The 23,334-nt window shown below is 39.3% G+C and overlaps 1 protein-coding gene across 4 annotated transcripts in view; it reads left to right on the forward strand.

Annotated features, from left to right (window-relative positions):
* The window catches only part of KIAA0319 (KIAA0319 ortholog), a 57,239-nt gene extending 35,255 nt beyond the window's left edge, over nt 1–21,984 (forward strand). For 3 of the 4 annotated variants that reach the window (XM_054630522.2, XM_077179979.1, XM_077179982.1), the window contains exons 10-21: nt 901–1,129; nt 3,448–3,571; nt 4,943–5,075; nt 5,988–6,136; nt 8,008–8,159; nt 9,226–9,364; nt 10,560–10,719; nt 12,052–12,194; nt 13,165–13,287; nt 14,260–14,350; nt 15,876–15,967; nt 16,828–21,984. In XM_054630522.2, the coding sequence (XP_054486497.2) occupies nt 901–1,129; nt 3,448–3,571; nt 4,943–5,075; nt 5,988–6,136; nt 8,008–8,159; nt 9,226–9,364; nt 10,560–10,719; nt 12,052–12,194; nt 13,165–13,287; nt 14,260–14,350; nt 15,876–15,967; nt 16,828–17,006 (1,714 nt within the window). In that variant the 3' untranslated portion in view covers nt 17,007–21,984. The remainder of the gene's footprint in view (nt 1–900; nt 1,130–3,447; nt 3,572–4,942; nt 5,076–5,987; nt 6,137–8,007; nt 8,160–9,225; nt 9,365–10,559; nt 10,720–12,051; nt 12,195–13,164; nt 13,288–14,259; nt 14,351–15,875; nt 15,968–16,827) is intronic. The other variant, XM_077179987.1, reaches the window with a different exon arrangement.
* The last annotated feature ends 1,350 nt before the right edge of the window (nt 21,985–23,334 follow it).

Consider the following 23,334-nt stretch of genomic DNA (forward strand, 5'->3'; position numbering starts at 1 on the left):
CATAACAAACAGTAGCAGAAATGAGTGTTAATTTTTTTCTGTGTTAAAAAGGGCAGAGCCTGGCTTACAAGCAATGCTTCTAAGTGTGTTCCAAACCGTAGGGAATTCAGAAGTCAGTTGTTGCATCTCTGCAACTTTGAGGGAGGCTGACTAACCTGAACAAAAAAGTCCAGTGCCTGTGATACACATTGATGTGCACTCATTGCAAAATGTACGGGTTCCCTACTGTCTGAGGTAGTGAACACTAGTTTTGTTCCTGCTCAAGTTCCCTTCCACGTGGTCAGCTGTATGCAGTTTTCATAACAGAGGTGGATTACAGATTAATTGGTCACCTACTTCGCCTGCAGTAGTCTTATTTTAAGAATATTTTGTGCTTCTGAGAGGCAGTAATGTCTGAGGTTTTTTAAAACCCTGTAAATTTTTAGTTTTGTAACTTGACATTGATATTAATTAAAATTAGTAATGATGGGCCACAAAAAAAATAAGTGAGGATCTGCTACTGTTCTATAAGGAGAGCTTCTGAACATCCAGAGTAGTTCTGGATGTTTCTCTGTACTGTTTCACTATAGATGATGAATAAAATCCTTGTTTTTTACTGAGTACATTTCTAAGATTTTGTAGTGAATGGTGAAGTTGCTATTGACAGCAGGTAAAGGGATTCAGAATATCTAGTTTTGTTTTGGTTTTTTTTTGTTGTTGTGAAAGGTTGAAAGTTGGCTTTGTAAAGTTTTCTGAATTTCTTTCTTGCCTTAGCTGAGGGATATGTGTGTTTGAAGCAGAAGTTCATATCATATAATGAGTGGCTTTTGTTTAGGTGGTGTTTGAAAAAGTGCCAGAAAAAGATTAATACTTCCATTTGGCAGAAGTTCATCTTAACAGATAGTGTTTTTCCTGTTGTAGACTCACAGTGATTGATTCAGATGGAGCAGCCAACTCCACCATTGCATCTCTGACTGTCAACAAGCCAGTGGATTACCCACCTATTGCTAATGCAGGACCGAATCAGGCAGTCACTTTGCCCCAGAACTTCATCACACTGAATGGAAACCAGAGCAGTGATGACCATGAAATTGTCAGTTATGAGTGGTCACTTAGTCCCAAAAGCAAAGGCAAGGTTGTAGCAATGCAGGTATGTGTATTTCTCCTTTCATAGGATTGAAAAGCTCTTTTATCTTTGCCTCTAACATGGGCAAACACATACCTAAGTAACTGCTCAGAAGCACTGAAATAACTAGAGTTACGTTATTATTTTTTTGTTTTTCTCTCACATGTGTTCAGCTCTTATTTTAGATACTACTTTTAATTCCTTTTCATATTTTTTTTAATTATTTGGGGCCAAACAAACTTGCTTGTTCCCTGGTGGTTTGGAAAGACTTCAAGATCACATTGTCTGTCCTTGAACCCTAGAAGCTGTTTTACAGAATCCCATCTTTTGAGGCTCTGGGCAGGCTGAAAACTGGTTGTAGGAGAATGTGGGGATGGTCAGAGTTTTCTTGTAACACTTTCTTCTGGAGAGAGTAGAACTCAAATAGAACCTTCATTATCTGAATGAAAGATGACAAGACCTTTTGGCAGTGTTTATGCAGCCATGCTCTGTGGTGGATTTTTATCCTCACTAAAACATGGGTTTCCAGTGAGGGCTTAAGAGAATTTATTCTCTTATTTTCATGACTGTTTCTGTTGTTGTTGTTGTTTTGGTTTTTTTTTAATCTGAGAAGTTAATAAATATTTTCATTGGACTTGCATTTGTTAAGTTGGAGATTCTTACAGCTCTGTAGGTGGTTGAGATAATTAATGTAATGAATCCAGCTGAAACTCAGGAGCCATTTTTTATGAGACTTGATTTCTGCCATGTTGGCAAATGCTTTAGACCTTCAGAACTGAAAAGAGATCGCTGTAGATCTATTCAGGAAAGAAGTAATATTATTAATGCAAGACTACAGTGTAGAGGAAATTAAAAATTATGGAAAGACTTACAGCATGATGACTCTTTCTGATCATTCACCAAGACAAAAACTTTCCAAAAGCACCCAAGCAAACTGAACTTGTAGTTTTTGAGAGCTGTTCAATCTTAGAGCAACCTTTCTGAAGGAAGGGAATAACTGCTCGAATGATCCAATGGATTCACTGGGTATTTAATGTGGAAATGCAAGTGCATGTTACAGTTTCTTTTCAACAGACTAGTAATCTTTTTCATGTGCCTGAAGCTGAGGATCACAGAATCATAGAATGGTTTGGGTTGGAAGGGACATTGGAGATCACCTTGTTCCAACACCTTGCCATGGGCAGGGATGTCACTCACTAGACCAGATTTTTCAGGGCCCCATCCAGTTTGGCCTTAAACAGTTCCAGTGATGGAGTATCCACAGCTTCTCTGGGCAACCTGTGCTGATGCTTCACCACCTTCTGAGTAAATAATTTCTTCTAATATCGAATCTAAGCCTGCCCTCTTTCACTTTGAAACTATCTGCCCATATAAAAAGTCCCTCTCCCTCCTTTTATAAGCCTTCTTTAGGTACTGTGAGACTGCAATGAGATCTCTCCAGAGCCTTCTTTTCTCCAGGCTGAACAACTCCAACTTTCTCAGCCTCTTTTTGGTGCACCAGCCCTCTGACCCATCTTCATGGCCCTTCTTTTGACCATGCTAGAGGATGCTGGTCTGTGGTGTATTAGATGGTATCCACTGTTAGAGTGCAATGTAGCAAGTACCTCTGATGGTTAGTTAATCATTTATCAAGTCTCTGTTCTTATTTTCATCTTTATCCAAAAGAAAAAAAGAAAGCCATAGTATTATTTGCATTATGATTTGGTATTCCTCATATGAAAGATGCACAAATGTTCATTTTATTAGCAAAAGGACCTATAGCTGGGCCCAGTCATTTTATGACTTCTATAGGTATCAGTAAATGCTGCTGGAAGAGTAAACTCAGAACAGAGTTGTCTTGTTTAATATGGGGTTTTTTTCCATAACCCTATTTGTCTGGATTTAAGTCAAGCTTGGTTTTGCATTTAACAGTTTTTATAAGTAGTAAAGGATGTCTTTATGTTTGGTTTTAAAATATCCCTAAGGAAATGGAATAAGCTGTAGGAATTTTCACCACTGTTTAATTTCCTAATTGAGAATGGTAGTGTTCCATGTGTTTCACAATTATCGTTGTGGAGATGTGATGTATGCAGTGGTTATACCAACAGAAGAAAGTAGGATTTATTGCCTATAGATATTTCTCTGGGTTGGTAGGAAGAGTTGGAATAGTGAACACATTACCTCTGTCTGTGTGCCAAATTTTAAGCCTTCTCTTTATCTGCAAGGTGCATAACTCCTTGCTCAAACACTGTATTTACGACTCTAAGCATTTCTTTCTCCTTACATTTGCTCTGTAAGACCTTTCATTGCCCACAACCCATTTCTGTTTAATCTTGTGCCCTGTCCTTGCCGATGCTGCGAAGGGAGTACGGACGCCGTACCTGCAGCTCTCTGCAATGCAGGAGGGAGATTACACCTTCCAGCTGACTGTGACAGACTCTGCACACCAGCGCTCCACGGCCGAGGTGACACTGATTGTGCAGCCTGGTAAGTCAGTGCAGGCATGGCTGGCTCCCTCAGGGCTGGCCCAACCTGCTGCCTTGGCTCCAACACCTCCTCTCCTCGCATTGTACCACTGATATGGCAGCCCCAGTGCCTGGTACCCCACAAAAAGGACTTGCCCACCTCCATTTTCTGTCAAAGCAGGCAGTTAAGTGTAGAATCAAATGCAGAATCAAACAAAATCCAGGTGGTGATCCTGAGGGCTCACACCAGCCTGGTTATGTAAGGCAATAGAGGTCTGTTTGAATTTGCTTCTATAACCCAAAGTGTAGTTCTTGAGTTTAATGTCCTACAGAGTCTGTTTTGAAAGCTACTCAGCGTATCAATCAGTGCTTTGCTCAGTTTTCTTATTGTTTTGCAATTCTCCTGCAAGAGTCCTTGTGTGATTTGAATTCACTTAAACAAATTGTCTTGTGTTTCCAAGGAAGAAGTGTCGACCAAGGACTTTTTGAAAGCTGCATCTTTCACATGTTTATTTAGGTTTGGGAGCCAAATGATGAATAAGCCAAAATGATCTTGTGTGATTTTTTAATGCCTTTTTTTTTTCACTGTATGTTTGCCTTTTACATCCACAGTAGCCTTTTCTGCCCCTGTGCAGGTCTCATATTCCATCATGCAGAAATGTTTTATCTTCCTGTTGCTGCTTAACATGCATCCTTTGTAGTTTATCCCTCTGGGGCAACTTTACAGCAGTCATTCACTGCAGAAACAAGAACATGAATTGGAAGTGTGGTGTGTGGTGGTGCCTTTTAGAACCCATTATAGTGTGGAGTTAGAAAGATGCTGTTGCTGAAGTCAGGCTCAAGGGTAAATGAATATACAGAAAAATGGTAGCGTTGCCAGTTTTACCATGTCACAAAAGCAGAGGCTGAAAACAGAGTAGCAGGTTATGTTTCTTTGCTAAATTCTCAAAGGCTCTCAGTTGGCAGTAACTTAGTGGCCTTGAGCAGCAGAGAGAAGGGGTCAGTATCTTCTCTGAGGGCAAAGAATCATATTTGTGTGGGAGGTTTTGAAGGAGGTGGACTGGTAGAACCAGGAGAATACCCCTCATGTTTTATGACATTTTATATAATGCATTGAGCATGCAGCAAGATTTTTGGGAGTGTGACTATGCCTTCAGCTAGGACTATGAAAAAGGGAAGTACTTGATGTGGGATTTGTGATCCCACTTGCTGTGGGATTTGGCTTGCTGCAGAGTGGGCCTCCCACCTGCTGGCTTGTGCATGTCATACTTGTGGTTTGTACCTTTGAGCCAATATACCAAATTTTTATTAAAATACCCTATGTAAAATCTGATTGGCAGGCCTTGCCAGTGACTACATCAAAAATGTCATGCACTAAATACTAATTTTGCAGAAAATAACAGTCCTCCAGTAGCAGTGGCTGGCCCTGACAAGGAGTTGACCTTCCCAGTAGAAAGTACTACACTGGATGGAAGCAAAAGCCAAGATGACCAAGGCATTGTCTTCTATCACTGGGAAAATATCAGGTATCAAAAGATTTTACTAATGCTTAGTAAAACAGAGAACAAAGTGAAAATGATTGAGTCTAGAGCCTCTTATCCAATCATGTTGAATGATGAATCGTGAATTATGTTTGAAAATTGTTTTCAGGACAATCCCACTTGAGTAAGTAATAGTATAAGAAATAGCAATTTTAAGCTGAACTCAAAAAGCTCAGACACTCTCTGCCTATGTTTTGCAATGTTTCATTTTGAGGCCTACTTTTATAAAATTAAGAGAAAATGACAGGAACTTCTGTGTCTCCTGTTAAAAAGCAAGTAGCAGGCTTGGGTTGCATCCTGTAATACACAAAATTTTCCATTTGTGCTCAGAACTAGGGTTTTTCAGTCACTTGTTTATTGAACAGTAAAGTGTCAGTCACTTTACCCTGAACTTCCAGGAATGGGTGACTAAATCACTCTTGAATGATAATTGAAAATATTTTACAAAATCTTATAACTGTATGTTTATGTGCAAACCTAACTGATCCTTAATAAAAGGGCAAGGTATTTTACTCGTGCAGCTGCTGTTCTTGGTACAAGAAGAGTTATGCTGGCAGACAGTACGGGTTGTGAGTGGCTCTTAGAGCAATACAATTTGCATGAAATAGCTATTAGTTATAGTTCTATTTTCATGCTGTCATGAGCTAGGGCTGTGGTGAGGTTGAACTTCTGGGGGGTGTTTTCTACTCTTCTGATAGGTGAGGATATGTGCTTGGGTGCTTTGAATGTCTTGAGAAAAGGCATTAATGAATTCTCTAAACTAAACTCATGTCTCAAATCAGTGCCTACAGCAGTAGTAGAACTATAACACACAAAATCAAAAGGCCTGAGCAATGCTGCTGAAGTCACAGTTTGGCTGGCTGGGCACAATTATTTTTATGAGATGTTTTGTTTCAGTGGGCCAAGCTCTGTACAGATGGAAAACGCTGACAAGGCAGTAGCAACCGTGACTGGTCTCCAGGTTGGCACCTATCACTTCAGGCTGACTGTGAAAGACCAGCAGGGCTTGAGCAGTGCATCTGTGCTCTCCATTACTGTGAAGGAAGGTAAGCCTGGCTGCTGCCTCTTAGGGCAGGGTGTGCAACTGGACACTTCATTCATTTGCTAGTGTAATGTGAAGGAAATCAGAACAGAAAGGTGTAACATATTTGGTGTTGTATTTCATATGTGTTTAAGAAAACGGCTCTTTTGTAGTGAACTAGTATTAATTAATTTCCTTTGAAGAATTAATTTCCTTTGTTGCAAGCAGTTTCAATGTTCAATATATGCAAAATTAATTATAATAAACATGCTCCAAAATAATATTTTTGACAATTGTATGTCTACATTATTAAGGTACTTTTTTATTTTATTTTTAAATTAGGCTTTGAGCAAAAAAGCAGTTTCACTGTGGATTTTAAAGTAACATCCAAGAAGAGACATCTCAGTGAACCAAGTTCCACTTAAAAATTTAATATTAAAAGACCTGGGTTGTTTGTTTAGTCGTTTTATTAGGTTTTTTTTTTTTGGTGGTGTGTTCTTGTGGTGGGTTTATTTTTGTTGGGGTTGTTTGTTTGTTTTTTTAATTATACAGAGAAACGGTTGTTGTAGTGTGGGGTATTTTACATTTTGTGGGTTTTTTCCCCAACATGCAAGCTGTAGAAGAGGCTTTAGGATAATCACAGTATCATAGAGTGGTTTGGGTTTGGAGGGACCTTGAAAATCATCTTGTTCCAAACCTCCTGCCATAGGCTGGGACACCTTCCACTAGACCAGGTAGCTCAAAGCCCCATCCAGTCTGGCCTTGGACACTTCCAGGGATGTGTTGACTTCAGCAAGCCCAGGATGCAGTTGGCTTTCTGGACTGCAAGTGCACATTGCTGGGTCATGCTGAGCTTCTTGTCAGTCAACACCCCAAGTCCTTCAAGGATTAGAGGCATTATGCTGACTATTCCCAATCTAGTCTCTGCCCAAATTATACTTGGGATCGGCATTGCTGTCACCCATGTGCATCTTGGAGAAGAAGCTGAACTTTGTTTTACTCATGTGCAACATTGCTTGAACATTGCAGAGTTTCAGTTAGTGTTCAGTTAGAAGTATGTGGCAACAGCTCTGCCCAAATATGTCCATGGTCTTGTTTGTGCTGTGAAGTGTAGCCACAATAAAGTTCTGTCTACAGGCACGGGTTTGATATTAAAAATACACAGTTTAGTCAACTGATTTTACTTGGAAGAGGCACAACCATGTGTTGTTAACAGACAACACCCTTGAGATCTGCCTGGGATTGATTATTTATGTCCAGCTGTTTGTGTACAGTGAGGTATTTCACTCAGCCCCACAGCTTCCTTGAGCCCTGGCTTACTGGTTGTGTTCTGAAAAAAATCAGTGATGTCTAGTTTCTGAAAAGAGAACATGTTCATCCTTCTTTGGCTTTTCTTCACCATATGCCCTATGCATGTTTTAGTTCCACTGCTAGTGGTGAGAAAAAACACTTGGGAATTAGACTTACTCTTAAGTTTCCTGATTGCATTTTGCCTAAATACAGGCATTTTGAAGATACAAGATCTTGCACAAGCTTCTATTGGGTAATAAGTGATTTTCCAGATGAAAAGGTCCCAGCATGGTGATCTCACGCTGTGCTGTGTTTCTAAGTAGGCAGAAAATCTTTTTGCTTGACTGAGAAGATCTGATGCTTAAGTTATTGTGGGACTATAAATAGAATATCCCACAATGCTTTTTGAAAAAGATCTTTCTCCTGAACTGCAATATGCTCAGAGCCAGATTTTGTATGCCAACTCATCCTTTCCCTGTAGCTTTGATATGAGGTTCTGTTGTTATTGTCTGTAATTGTCAGGTGAAGAATTGGAATGTGGGTGTATTGACAATGGCATGTCACATGTTTTGAAAGCAAATCCTTCTCCACTATTTTTATGGCTAGAAAACAACAGTCCACCCCGGGCGCATGCTGGTGGGAAGCATGTTCTAGTGCTTCCAAACAACTCTGTTACCTTGGATGGCTCAGGGTCTGCTGATGACCAGGGGATTGTGTCATATTTGTGGATTCGGGATGGTCAAAGCCCAGCAGCTGGGGTAAGTTTCTTGAAGGTTGTAACGTAATTTGGCTTTTGTTGTGCACATAACTGCAGCAGGGAGAGCAGGTATGACCCATAAGATGCTGTCAGGTGTGCTACCTGTTTCTGGTTTGTCTCTCCTGCTCTCTGTAATGCTGTGGTTCAAGAGGCTGGTGATATTTTCAGTACAGCTAGAGAATATAGTAACTAAGGACTGCAGCAATGCAGAGTAATTGGCGATAGCATGAAGCTAATGTGTTTTAGAGAAAAATAAAATCTGAAACCCAGATAGTCCAAAGGAGGAAGGGTCTGAGAGAGCAAGTACCAGTAAAGATTAAGGATTCCTGCCTGGTACCATATGAGGTAAAGTTTAAGGTAAAAATGGTCTTTGGCATTACATGTGTAGGCACCTTCCCTGGCAGACGATTAGCCTGGGGTGTTAGGGCAGGGAATTCTGCTCTCTGAGTGGGGCAGACAGCAGAAATACCTGAGGATAAACTTCAGTTATGTGTCAGCTAATAAAACTGGGATAATTTTTTTCCCTATTTGCAAAAAGTTTTGTGGATAGCTCTTTGGTCTCAGGAAGATCAGCAATATCAGTAAATCAGCAAGTACTGGGAGAGGAGAAGAAGCCAAGTCATAAAAAAACTGCGAGAAGAAATTTACATGAAGCTGTAAGAATTGAAGAGGTTTAGCTTAAATATAGCTGGCAGAGTTGCTAGTTGAAAATGCATTAACTCCAAGGAGAAGAAATTAGGAGTTAAGGAAGCAGAACTAAGGATACCAGAATAGAATTGGGAAGTAACAATGTAACTGTCTTGGATTTTCAAGAAGATGAGTTCTTCAAATTGTCAGCTGTTCTCTCTTTGGGTATTTTTAATGAAAATATCCATAGTGTGCAGACATCCTCATTAACTATCGCTGCCAAATTTCATTACTCTGCTATAAACTCTGGCTAGGTCACATTTGTCCCAAAAGTCAAAGCAAGAACACACAGCAACATACCAGATAGCTGACTTGATAATGAAACCTGCAAATGAAATCTTTCTCTGAAGGTGTAACTATTCTGGACCTTGTTTTTGCAGGATGTGATCCATGGCTCAGACCACGAGGCAGTACTGCAGCTAACTAACCTTGTGGAAGGAACCTATATTTTCCACTTGAAAGTGACAGATGCTAAGGGAGACTCAGATGTTGATTCAGCAACTGTTGAAGTTCGGCCTGGTATGACAATTAAAAGGTCATCGACATGTTGTGAATACCACATCTTTGTTCTCCTCTTCACTTATTTATTCAGATATTGATGAGAATCTCTCAAGTTAAAACACAGAGCAAACAGGTCTCTCTCTTTCTGCCTTGTTACTGTTCTGTGACTAGGCCCAAGTGTGTTAAAAAGTGACATAAGGATTCTTAACTACTACAGTTGCCACAGTTAGGACCATAAATAAATAAAAATTATACTTACTAGTTAATATTTTCATTAGGCTTTTGTTGCTTCTCATTAATTTTAGGTTTTTTGTTTCTTTTTCTAGTTGTTAATTAGTTTGGCCAATAGAAAGAGATTGGTGCTGACCATTAAATTTAAGTACAAATGCTGCTGTTTGGTGGTTAAAAGTGTGGTTTTGTTTGTTTTTCTCCTTTCATCCTGAACGACCAAAAAATTCCTCTTAAGAATTTCAGGGGGTTGTAAATGCAGATGAAATAGCTAAATGATGGAAGTTGAACTCTCAGGAAAAGAGTCTGAAATCTTGGCTCTGTCAGAGACACCTTGTTTATCTGGCTTCGGGGCAATGATTTTATTTTTGTTCCTCAGTTTACTGTTGAATGTAGTCATAGTAATTGGATTATGATTCTCATGAGATATCTATGAAGTTTGTTTTGTTTGCAAGGCACTCTAGAAGTTCGAGCACCATGTAACGGAAACCACAGTTTGTGAGGGTGGCAGGGTAAACATACCTGATATTTCTCAAATTTACCATCCTCATTTAGACTTGTTCACTGTCTTGCATGCTACAAGTCCATCTGTGGCTCCCTTTTCCTGAGTTGTCAGCAGTAGATTACTAGCAGGGAACTTGATAATTGGACTCATCTAGTGCTTACCTCTGACTTCAGGATGGCAGCACTTAGGAGAGAAGAAGTTGCTTTTCTGCACAGAAATGTGTAAATGCTGAAAGTGCACCCTGAAGTACTTTATTTCTATTGATAAGATGGGTTACTATCTTAGGACTCACCAGGTTTGTTTCATAGATAATGTGACAAAATAAGTGAGTACTTCTCTAAGAACACAAAAGAGTTGGCTTATCAGTGATAGGGGTCTTACGCAGAAAACTATAGTGTTAATAAATACTGTCAAGCACTGCATGTTGGTACTGAAATACTTGCCAGTCTCTGAAGGAATAGCATGTTCTTCTTCTGTCAGATCCCAAAAGGAGTGGCCTGGTGGAGCTGATCCTGCAGGTTGGAGTGGGACAGTTAAGTGAGCAGCAGAAGGACACTCTGGTGAGACAGTTGGCTGTACTGCTGAATGTTTTGGATTCAGATATCAAAGTTCAGAAGATACAAGCCTACTCAGATATAAGGTACAAAGATGTCCTGTTGTGCCAGAAATCCTTGTGATTTACTTTGCCTCTCTCACTGCTCATAATTAGTTGTAAAATAATCTTTCCTAAGATGACAAAAAATGCTGTACTTCTCAACAGAATGTACTTTAAAAGGTGAATTACTTCTGTGGTAGAAAATTGACGAAGTAAACTCTGTAGACGCCCAGAACTGATGTGTTTTGTTTTAAAAAAAAAAATCCTATTTCTTCTGGACAAATTTTTTCTTTTTCCTTTAAAGAAAGTGCATGCATATATATTTCAGTGTCTTTATTCCATACTGTGCTGCTATTTTTTCCAAATGTTGGATGGAGTTAGATAAACAAACTTTCTCATAGTGAAGCATGTATTGTATTTCAAAATAATGTTCCAACTCTGTTTAATCAAGCCCATTTTATTTCCCCTTTTTTTTCTACTTCTTCTCCATGGTTTTGATATTCTTAATATTTTATAAACATTTTCTGAGGTAACTGGTGATGAAAATCCATTTTTTGCACAGAAAACTCCACAGTGGATTCTCTTAAATGTGGTATTTTACTGTGAAGAAGAAATACTCCCTCCATTTGTTGTAGAATGCTAGAGATGGCTGTGTGTACCCTGAGAAACTTCTCAGCATGATTGGTAGAAGCTGTTTACATGAGTTATCTTTAAATTACTTGTTGTCAACCACTTTGTAATTTAAAACCCATTTTGATGTTTGTTTAGCTTTTGGGGAGCTTCTTAAAATTTAAAAACACAGTGTGGAAAGTCTACCATTTATAGCTATGGTATTTCTAATCACAGCTTTTCAAATTAAATTGTTCAAATTCAAATTAAAATGTTCCCTGAAGTGTCTGATACAGGGTGAGATCAGCACCACCCAACTTACAAGTTGTGGATGACAGGGCAGAAGGGCTTCCACATTAAATTCTCTGGATCCTTTGCTTCTGAGCTTTTTCTCCTATTAAATTCAGTTTCCTAAATTTAGTGAAATTGCTTCAGAGTGTTTTGTGACAGGCTTTATATGACAGTGGAGAAAGCAACTGTATACATATTTAAAGCAAAAGTCAGGAAGACCAAGGAGGGAATTATATTTGCTGTTATCCTTCTCTATTGTCTGTGAAACTGAGAATCCCAAGAACTGCTGGTGTTCCCAGCTCAGAATGAAGATCAGTTCAGGGCTCCACAGACAGAGTTCCCTAGTCTTTATCGTAGTGATGTTGGCTTTCCAGAAGCCAAAAAGACTAAACGTGATTTGCCTTTATACTTTATTGCTAAATGCATTCCAAAAGTAGTCTGTGACAGCAGTCCTGACCTTAGCTGTTCTTTCTGCAGCACTGCAGTTGTGTTCTACGTGCAGAACGGGCATCCTTCCACGGTGATCAAGGCATCAGATGTCTCACGGACTCTGCACGTGCAGCTTTTGAAACAGAAGGCTGACTTCCTGCTTTTTAAAGTCCTGCGAGTTGACACAGCTGGTATGTTTTGATTGTGCTTGTCCATCTCAGAACTTTGCAGACATTTGGCTAACACAGCACCTGGAAACACTGCATGAAGTCTTTCTGGCTGCCATCTGGTGTCTGGGCTTGGTAGCTTTACAAAAGATGATGTTGAGGACAATACCTATAATGCTTCATGATTTGTGGTAGGTAGACTGGTGTCAGTCACTCTTAAAAAATGCCATCTGTATCAGCAGGCACATCTTAATCTGGTCTACATCAGGAAGGCCTGTGGAATGAGGATAGATACCTTAAAGGTATATTTAAGGATAATGATATGAGGATAAAGATACCTTTTCTTACAAGATGTGCAAAACTTAATATAGCCATAAAGTAGGTATGTTTCATGTCTATGCTTCCTTCAGGGCTTTTACAGTAAATAGGCTTGTAATCTAACTTGTTCTTGTCTGCCTGTATCAGGCAAAATGGATGATATCAGCGTTACCACCTAGTCTTCTAATCTTTGCAATATACACAGGCCGCTGGGGTTTCCTATAATGAACTCTCTATTTTGCCCCAAAAGATGCTTGAACTTCTAAGCTTATTTTAAGCTTCAGTAGTAATGTCAACCCTTTATGATCCTTAGGTATTACAGACATAACTTCTCCATAATTTAAAATCAGGACACAACAATTCAAGTACAAACAAAGTAAGCAAGCTCTGGTGATAAAATAGTCACTGATTGTGCAGTAAATTCTGTCTTTATTTACTGGTTGAAAAAGTTGTTGTTCTATTATAAATATACTTTGTTTACATTCTTTCTTCACACAGCCAGCAGTCTGCTAGACTGTAGATCTATTTGACACATAACCCCAAAGGAAGGGCAGTTTCAAAACATATCACAGTGTTATGAGCCAGTTGCTTTGCCACCAATCTAGTCTAACATTAAGAGGATGTATGAAAAGTTGTTCCTTTACACAACAGACCCTGTGTTTGGTTCTGTTCTTAGCCTGTCTTTTGAAATGCTCTGGACATGGGCACTGTGACCCCATAACAAAGCGCTGCATTTGCTACCAGCTGTGGATGGAAAACTTGATTCATCGTTATCTCAATGATGGAGAGAGTAATTGTGGTAAGTTTGGGTGTTGTGGGATGTCTTTCAAGAGTAACTTGTTGTCATGTGAGACTGTTGATTATTTGTTCTCAGAATGGGGAGTACTTAAGAGGTAGATGGCTGAGGGGAGACTAGAACAGTCTGTGTTTTCCAGCCCAACAATACCTTTCTATAGAAAAATATTTGAATAATTTCTTGAAATGATATCTTGACAGTAGTAGCCTAAATTTTGAAGAGAATCACTGTTTGATCAAATAATGTGAAAACTTGGTAATGGGAGGGAGATTTTGAAACAATTTGGGGCCAGTTGGAGGGTTTGTTGAATAACATGGGCATTGCAAAGCTTTTGAGTAGAACTGTTGCAAAGCTGGAAAAGAGGAAACTATTTCAATTTCCCTGAGTGGGTGGTTGATGCTTCTGTGACAGAATATGATCTCATCGAAGCAAAAAAGACATCAGTCTTCCAGACTGAACAATACTGACCTTTAGAACCTGGTAGCACTGACAACTGTGAGTATACACATGTTGGAGTTCAAATGATTGCACATGTCTCTATATCCTTTCCTGTTTACCTGGATTTATAAATATAAATGTGGAGCTAGAAGGATCTACATCTAATCAGCTCCTCTTATGAAGCACTACTAAAGTGCCAGACCCAGAGCACCTCTTTTTATTTCAGTTAGGGAATGATAACTGAGGTGATAACCACAACCCTGTGCAGGACTGTCAGTTCCCACATAGACTTCAGATATCTTGAGGTGGTGAAAGCTATTTGAGAGTATCTGATATCTAATAGTATATCTAATGTGCACTTTTAATCTTAAAGCTTAAAGATTTTTAGGAATTCATCTAAGAATATGTTGGTGCTGAGTTTTCCTACATTCCTGTTGTCACTCCCCATTCCTCAAGATTGGTTATTTTAATGGAGTTGTATTAGAAGTTATTCTATTCATATGACCTTACAAAGCACTGTTGTGTTTCTTTTTTCAGAGTGGAGTATACTCTATGTGACTGTATCTGTTTTTATTTTCATTGTGGTCATGGTAGGGCTTGCCTGGTTCTGCATCTGCTGCTGTAAAAGGTACATGATTTGTGTTTCTTTTTGATGGGGTACACACAAAAATTGCACACAACTGCCACGTTTTAGTCCAGTCCATAGCACTAAACCACTGAGCTCATTTTGGACATGCGAGGAGCTTCCTGTAGCTGTTTCTGTAGACACATCCTTCTTTTGAAAAAAAGGAGTATCCATTTGTGTGTCTGTGCTCTTCTGCATTATGAAAACCAAAAAGTTGATGTTGCAGTATCCTTCATATTAAGTGATAATTGATGTTAAAATGCTGAGAGTATACTGCAGATCTTCAGTCTCCTACTGAGACCTGCAGGTACTGCGTGCTAAAAAAATAAAAGGCACACCCTGAAGGTCACTGATGTAGGAGTGTTCTAGGCCATGGGAAAGGATCTGCTCCCAATCTGTTTTATGCTTTGGACAAGAAGGGTGGATGCCCAGGCTACATGTGGCTTACAGGCAAGGCTTACTCTAGTGATCTCAGTCATGCAGACTTCTTGCTTCCTCTTTCCTTAAACAGGAGCATTCATACTACTGAATGTTGTTTCCCTCCCTGCCTCCCCTCCAGTCTTCCCTAGTGAGCTGATAAGAAATTCTCTTTCAAGTGACAAGCCCCTGCAATTTCTGTCACTAGAGCAAGTGTTTTTGCTGCAGCTCAAACAACTTAGCAAATAGATAGCTTGTTCAGGTGTTAGCAAAAATAAAATGCCATCACAATCTTTCTGGGTTTTCATCTTTTTCTAGGGTGTCTTTGCAATATGTAAAGGATGTGTAGGAGTTGATACCAATTTTATTTTTTATGGTTGAAGGAACAGCGCTGTAAATAGAAAACTTTAAATAGTAAAGTGTGTCCCATTCCACTCCCACAGTGTGGGGTGGAGCCTCACAGGCTTGTGGATATTGGATGATTATTTGAGGGATTTTTTTGTAAGCTCAGTTGCTTTTGTCCTTTCTCCTCATGTGGCTTGTGCCTGAGAGTGAGGGCTGGTTGATACAGATCCATGTGAAAAAGAGGAGGGAATTACAGCATGGGACAGAATGTCAAGAGTTTGCCTTGTGGAAACCACATGAAAAAGACAGTGTAGACTCAAGATTTGGCTGGAGATTTGGAGTTTTTAAAAACTTTGAGTTGCCAGATGAATTCTACAGAAGATCATGGAGGGGAGGCCAAGGCTGGCTGTTGCTGTAATGCTGGCTGAGCAGTAAGGTAGCTTCTCCACTGTGAACTGTGGGGCACATGAATATTCATCTACCATGTTTGTAGTTACTATGCTGAAATTGAACAAACTGTGGCTTAGGAGAGCAAATCAATCTGCCTTGCTTTCTTCATCTTTTTATATCAGGGAAAATTAGCTATACTGTCTTGTCCATATTGTACAACTGCCTTACTCAGGTATAAACTAGCAATATTTTTAAGTGGAGGTGGGAAAATACAATAACATTCTGTATATTGGCGTATGTATATGAAAAGGAAGCGGGGGGCAGATTTATGTGTGTACATGAGAATTAAATGTCTTTTTGGTTACTATCTTTTTAGCCGGAAGAGGACAAAGATAAGAAAGAAAACAAAATATACCATCCTAGATAACATAGATGAACAGGAGAGGATGGAGCTACGGCCCAAATATGGTAGGTGCTGTATGGCAGCCCAGGAGCTCACCCTCCAAATCTGCAGCCAGTGTGTCTGAATTGATACCTGTAGGCAGGAAGAGCCCAGAAGCAGGCCTACAAGTTTGGGAATGGTAGAGACAAACAGACAGTGAAGTGGTTGTGGGAGAATCAGTTAATTCCTTTGATAAAGCCTTGGGCTCAGCCTCTGCTCTGAGCTTCAGAGTTTATCTTAATTTAGAACATTCAATTGCCCCACAGATTTTCTCCATGTGAGCCTTCCTCCTCAGCACATGCTTTAATTTGGAGCTGGTTTTGTGGCTGCACAGCAGTTCCCTCCTGACCCATCAGTGCCCTGTTAGACATCAGTAGATTTCAGCTGCTGTTTACATGTCTTTTAATTTACCTGACTTTCAGTTTTTAGCAAGGGAAATGTTGGAATCCAAGGAAGCAAAATCATTCTGAGAAATTGCTGTCCTAGAAAGACAGAGATAATGTTTCTGTAGAAATCTTGACCTTTCATTGCCACTCATGTTAATAAGGTCATTGAGTGGACAGATTGATTCCAGATTCAAGATACTAATAATATATTGGGTGTGTACTAAGATAATCTAGTTGTTCAACTACATTTAAATTTAAATACATATATTCACATTTCAGAGTTATAAACTGATGGGCCTGCAATGAAGTCATAAAAGTATCTGAAATTGTATATGATACTTCTAAAGTCAGTTTTTGTATTGGTGTGTGCTGTGTGCTGTTACATTGCACTTCAGGGAATGTTTTCACTTACTTTTCATATCACAGCAGGGGAGAAGATGGTAATATGCTACTAAAAATCCAAGCCTTTCTAATGAGTTTGTTTTGCTTTTTATTGTCAGGTATAAAACACAGAAGTACAGAACACAATTCCAGTCTGATGGTCTCTGAGTCAGAGTTTGACAGTGATCAGGACACTATCTTCAGCAGAGAAAAGATCGAAAGAGAGAATTCTAGAACACTTATAAATGGGTCCATCAGAAATGGAGTTTCCTTCAACTACAGCTCCAAAGACAGATAACTGAATGAGGGTAAAAGCACAGAACACACTGGTGCGACACATCTGAAACATGTTGGCCCACTTCTGTTTTTCCAGAACCAAAATCTTCCTAAAATATCAACTAATTGCAGATTAAAGTGTAAATTTTTAGCACAGGTAGGGGAAGGCAGAAGGAGGGAGAAAGGATTAGATGGTCAGCTAACTCCTCTTGTCACCATTCTAGGAACAAGAAAAAGCACATCTTATTCCTTGCATGTTCTGTGCTGAATGTTTGAACTTCAGAAGGCCTTTTTTTCTATATCACTGCTACAAAACTAGCCAGGGCTGTTCTGCTATAAACTATGGTAACTAACAACCGCATACAGATTCATATGTGCTCCTCATGCTCTCTTTGAGAAGTGGTGTGATTTACAACAGCAAAAGCCAATACAGATGAAGTTCCTTACAATTATAGAGAGCAATATGTGGCCACAGGCTCCATCTTAATTTTCGTTTAGGATGGAAACACAAAGGGCATTTTTAGTGCATTGTCTTTATCCATCTGTACTTTGGGACTTCCTTTTCTAGGATAGTGTTCATTGGGTAGGGTAGTGTTCATTGGGTGAAAACAGTCTTGTTTTCAGAGAAAGTTAAAATCCGGAGCAGTTGCACTGGATCAGCTGTAATGTAACATGGTATATCTGTGTCCTGTAGGATGCAACATCCCCTGTATTCACATAGGAGGTGTGATGTCTTCAGGGAAATCTACCCTTAGGTTGCTTCTGTAATGATCAAATTGCTTTGGTTCTGCCATGTCCATCCAGGAAACTGTAGCAGGAAGGACTTGGTGTGATGCACCTTGAGAAGCATTTTGAGCATCCCAAACAATCTTTTTAGATCACTTTGAGGAGCTCTGGACCTTTTAAGACTGAATGCTCAGCTGAGGTGAGTTTCCATCTGTCAGCATCAAGTGCCCAATTAAAGGATGCGCTGGGCACTTGTGCAATGAAATGTTTGTGGCACATACCCTGTGTGGAGCAGGAGGTTCATTGTACTTTCATTGTCATGGTAATTGGTACTGAGCAATGTTTTAGCTTGAACATAAGATTGTTTGACTGTTTTTCTCTCTGGCTATTGAGTGACTGGGTATATTGGCCTAAAGAGATCCTTTTTGGTCTTTGGCAAGGGTAGGTGTATTGCAGTTCTGACATTCTTGTTCACAGTCTGGGTAATTTCTTCACAGTCTGCTTGTTTGGCTTTGAAATCATGTCCCCAATACTGCTTTTGAAATCCCGAACTGAAGACCTGACTTTTATACACAGGCTTCACTGTGGGAGCATCTGCATCAGTGGTACTGTTTAGCCATGACATCAGCTTTTCCTGGGGCTACTCTACTGATGTACTGAAGTCTAGGACTGCGATGGAGGAAGATGTGTTTTGATGGAGAAAGCATTCCTCTGGGAGCATTTTTGAAGAGGTTTTTAATGCTTTGGGGTTTTTTTTTAATCCAGTGGTAAAGAACCTGTTATCAGAGAATAGAGCAGTATAGAGATCAAGGGGAGCAGTTTAGAAGGGTCAGGGAGGGTACATAGCCCATTTCCATCATGAGGAATAATGTAGTTGAGGATTTTGGGGCTTTTTCCATCCTTTCTTTGAAGTCTGACACAACAGAGTAGCTGGCTTGAACACTGTGGCTTCTGTGCTACTCTTGTTACTGGACTTGGGCAACAGTCAGAACTGTCTAGGCTGGAAGAAATCAGTGGTCAGAAGTTGCAGCAACATAGCATGCTCATAACTTGTTTCATACTTTTGATTATCAAGTGCAGTCAGCAACAGTCCCTAAGACTACTAATTCAGCACTGAGGAGTATTTTTACCCTGTGTCCAGCCCTGCATTTTTCTGGAGATCTTTGTGTGGCTGCAGGAGTCATTGTGGTGGGAGAGGCTGTGAAGAGCTAAAAAGGGCTAATACAGGTGTTGTCTATGTTTGTCCCATAAGGAGTGCAGTAGGAATGGTATGATTTGCTTTATTCAGAAACCAAGTTTCAGCTCTCTGTATGGGGGGTTTGGGGTATTTCTTGAAACAAATCTACTTTATCACACTCTCCCTCTTCTTGAGAGTGTGTGTGTGTGTGTATATATATTTTTAAATATCTTGGTCAACAAAAGCAAGCTTCTGATGTCTTTCAGTTCCTGCTCCAGATGTGTTAACATAATAAAAGCAGTGTTCATTTTAAAGCATTCCTGAAAAAACTTAAGGCCCACTCAAAACAGTAATTTATTTCTGTCCTTTGAAATCCAAATGTTGGGATTTGGATTTTTCAGGAATTATTCTCTTGAAAACATGCATTTTTAAACAAGGAAATAAGTTGCCTAAATAATTTCAAGTTTGTACGTGCTGTCCTGCCACTGATGCTTCTGATAAATACTGTCTCCAGTGTGCCTTTATCTATAAGCTTACCTGCTAGGACATGTCAGTGCAGTCTGCAGCATCTGTCAGTTTTGTGAAATTAGTGACTTATGTCTTTTGAGTTTATTTTATGTTTTTAAAGCCAGTGCTGAAACCTAGGATGTTCTTCTTTGAAGGTATTGAAATATCTTAAAAAAAAACCAAAAAAAACAAACATACAAACCCCACCAAAATGAAGAATTGTTTCTCTAGTAAAACAACTCCAGGAATCATAAATCTGCATTCCTTAATGCTGCAGAATTTCCAGGACTATTCCCATGCCCACGGATGCACATTGGTGGGCCCAGATCGTTTGGATCTCTGGTAAGTTCATGGGCCATGAGAACATATGCATGATTTGGCTAAGTGTTTCTCACTCTAACAAATGAGAAATATTTAGACCAGTTTCTCATTGTATAAGGCCCTAGCAAGTGGAAGTTGCTTGGTAAATTCAGTTCTCTGATGATACTTTAACATCTTTGTTGCTAACAGTATTTTAGCTGTCTTTTCAAAGTTGAATATAGTTTAAATTTTTCAGCTGCTTCTGGTTCTAGTTTGATTATTCCCCCTGCTTGGAAGAAGTTATTCCTCTTACCATAAGAGCAGGCTTGCCTTTAATATGTGGCATTTCACAGAAGCTGAAAGCAATAATTTCTGGCTCTGTGAATTTGTAGTATCACGTTTGTGTCACTTGTGTCAGGAATTTAGGAGGGACTATAGCAAGCCTTGTATCTTGATTCAGTATAATTGTTACTTCTAGAACTACTGCTTTCTTGCAGAATGTCAGTTCATACCTTGAATGAAGGGTCAGAAAACTGGCTGTAATGCAAACACAATGGCAGAATTTGGATTCTAACCCTTTGTTTCAGGTTATTATAGATTCCAAGAAGGTTCTCAGTCCTCACGTTTACTTCTGCACACTGTTTTCCTTCACATACAGAAAGAGTACTGGCAGCTGATTTGTAAAATTCCCAAAAGACTCATCTGCACTGAAAAGCAGAGGAGACCAGATAGCTGTCCTGTGTGGCTCAGAGTCTACTGAAAATAAAGAATAATTCAGTTTGGCACTGCTAAGATACTGCCTCTCATTGAAGGCAGGCAGTGTGGTGATACTTGCAGTGCCTCATTGCCTTGAAGTGTAAGCACTGGATTTTCATTTGCATCTTGATTTTACACGCACAAGGGATTTTCCAGCTATGTAAAAGGACTGCCTTTGTTTGCATTTTAAGGAAGGAGTGTATTTTGGAAAAAAACTTCCCAAGTATTAAAAAGGTTCAGTTATCCAATTGTAGTATTCAATGCAGTACATACACAGCATGAAACTGCCATGGCTGTCAACAGGTAATTGTCTTGTGGATTTTCTTTTCCTAACTAGAATCATACTGCAGTATGGAAGAAAGTTTACCTTGGCAAATCTGTTGAGATCCACATCCAAGTTCTCTGTCCTGTGGTTCAACCTGTCATATTAAGTAGAAAAACAAATCATACTGCAGTATGGAAGAAAGTTTACCTTGGCAAATCTGTTGAGATCCACATCCAAGTTCTCTGTCCTGTGGTTCAACCTGTCATATTAAGTAGAAAAACAAAGCAAAATGCAGTATATCTAATTACAGACAATTGTTTATTTACATAGGTGAAAAAGGTTATTCTTGTTTTGTGTGTAAGAATAGATTATCAACTCTGTCCTTTAGGTAAACAGTCTTACTCTCCCTCTGTCAGATGCATCATATAAAAGTGCTGTTCAAGCATCTGTTTTGTGCTGTCAGATGTTTGCTTATACAATGTCAATTTTCCTTTCTTTTGTCTCTTTTGGGCAATCAGAAGTTCACACACATGCAAGGAACTTAACAGTGAGACAGTGAGTGCATGCATGTGTTCTTGGTGCTGGTGCAAACTTTCCTCAGATACTCTAATGTTCTTGAAATAATTGAGTTCCTAGGGAAATGTTCTATTCCTGCATTTATTCCTGTTCTATTCCTGCTCACCTCAAGTGAAATTAATTTTGCTCCCTGTATTCCAGTAATGGGCAGTAGTCAGGTGGAGCTTCAGGGTGGTGGTAATAAAAGAACAGTAAGTGTAGTCTTCTGACATTTTGGTGAGATTTGAGAGAGGAAAACGTTCCTTCAGGAGAAGGAAATGGGATACAGGTGAATTAGTTTCTTAATGTCAGTTATTGCTTATCAGGGATCCCTAACTTGAATACTAATCCTATACTTCTGCAGCAAAGAAAAACCCATTTCATGTACCTTTTATATCCTTAACTCCCCAAGGCAAAGGAGGGAAACATAAAATTTAGAAATAAAATTTTAAGAAGGAGGCAACAAAGGCAAATGATTTTTGTACAGGCTATGAATCAGGTGCAGATGAGCTGCACATCTGTATTTTGTCTCTGTATGAAAGCACTTCTCCCTGTGGGTGGATGGGTGAGCTATTACAGAATTTATATTAGGAATCTGTTTCTAGAAAATGTTATTTATTGCAAATGCTATTGTATTGTAACTGGAACCATTTCTGAGCTGAAATTACTACATTTATGTAACTATTAATAAAGTTTTGTCTTTCCTTTTAGAAACTTGTCAGGTACTTTTTTAGGCATGGTATTCTGTATTGGATCCCACAGTCAGGCCAGGTTAATAGACATATGTTGTCTTCCATAGCTTGTCCATACTCAAACATAAAAGCAATGCAGTAGCTGATTCCTTCCCTCCCTACTGGCAGAAGCATCTTTTACTAGAGAGGTAATATAATTCAGTAGATCAGAGAGCAGGAAAAAAATAATTTACTGCACTTCACAATAAATTTTCATGTGGTGCTTGTCCTTACTTGGTTTAATTGGCTGTGTGGAAGTAATCACCAGCTGTCATGTCAAGTGGGGTAGTTTCACAGGTTCAGTGGCTTACTCTGTCACAGACTCCATACTTGAGTCAGCTGCTTAGCAGTAATCAGAGAGACAGGTGTGGAATATAACCCAAATATGCTGTTAGAGAGGGGTAGGTTATGCCTCTTGTTTCTGAACTGGAAAAGAAAAATCCTTCCATCACCGTGTTTTAAGTTTGTACTGAATAGTGATAATAAATGGTGCTATGAGATACAAGTGTCTTTCTGTAAGGAAAAATCAGACAGCATGAAAGCAACTTTTTAAGTCTGTTTGGATACCCAGTACCACAGTCTGGGTGGCACAAAACATTGCCACTGGACTGCAAGGGAATCCTGGCAGCTAAATGACCTGATGAGATATATGTGTCCTTTGTTGAAGGATGGAATCTGCCCCTTTGTTATTGCACTGAACATTTGGTAATAGCAGTAGCCTTCCCCCATCCCAGTTGAGTAAGGGGTGCAGCAGAAGATAATGGACATGATTCCAACACAACTTCAGCCAAGTTGTGCTAAGCAGCTTTGGCACTCACTGATGAACTGACTAAACCACTAGCTTCTCATGGTTCTTCTTGAAAGGACCTAAGCAGGAAATTTTGACCTAGAAACCCTTTAAACACATGCTAAAATGTAACTTAGGGCTTCTAAACACCACACTTAAATATTTAAGATAGCTAAGTTGTTAATATCTAGTAGAACAGGTAAACATAGTTTCTTTAGAGTTCATTACACAGAGAAGTCAGGCAGTGGGGGTGTGTGTGGGGATGTGTGTGTGTTTGTGAAACAGCTGTTTAAAGAGTAACTTAGGAAAATTAACTGGAACTTGGCCATGACTGTGTCAAGATGGAAATTTAAACAGTTTCTCAGGCTTCAAGACTGTTTTAAATAAATAGAAGTAAAAGAGCTCCAAAAATTCTATTTCAAATCTTAACAAATGAAATAAAGAATTATGCATGTAATCACATTACAGAAGCAGGGAAGACACTCTGATCTGTTTTGTGATAAAAATGTTTGACTCAGCATAAAAGACTGGCAATACAAAATGACT

Source organism: Agelaius phoeniceus, chromosome 1 (assembly GCF_051311805.1).
Source record: "Agelaius phoeniceus isolate bAgePho1 chromosome 1, bAgePho1.hap1, whole genome shotgun sequence".
Lineage (NCBI taxonomy): Eukaryota > Metazoa > Chordata > Aves > Passeriformes > Icteridae > Agelaius > Agelaius phoeniceus.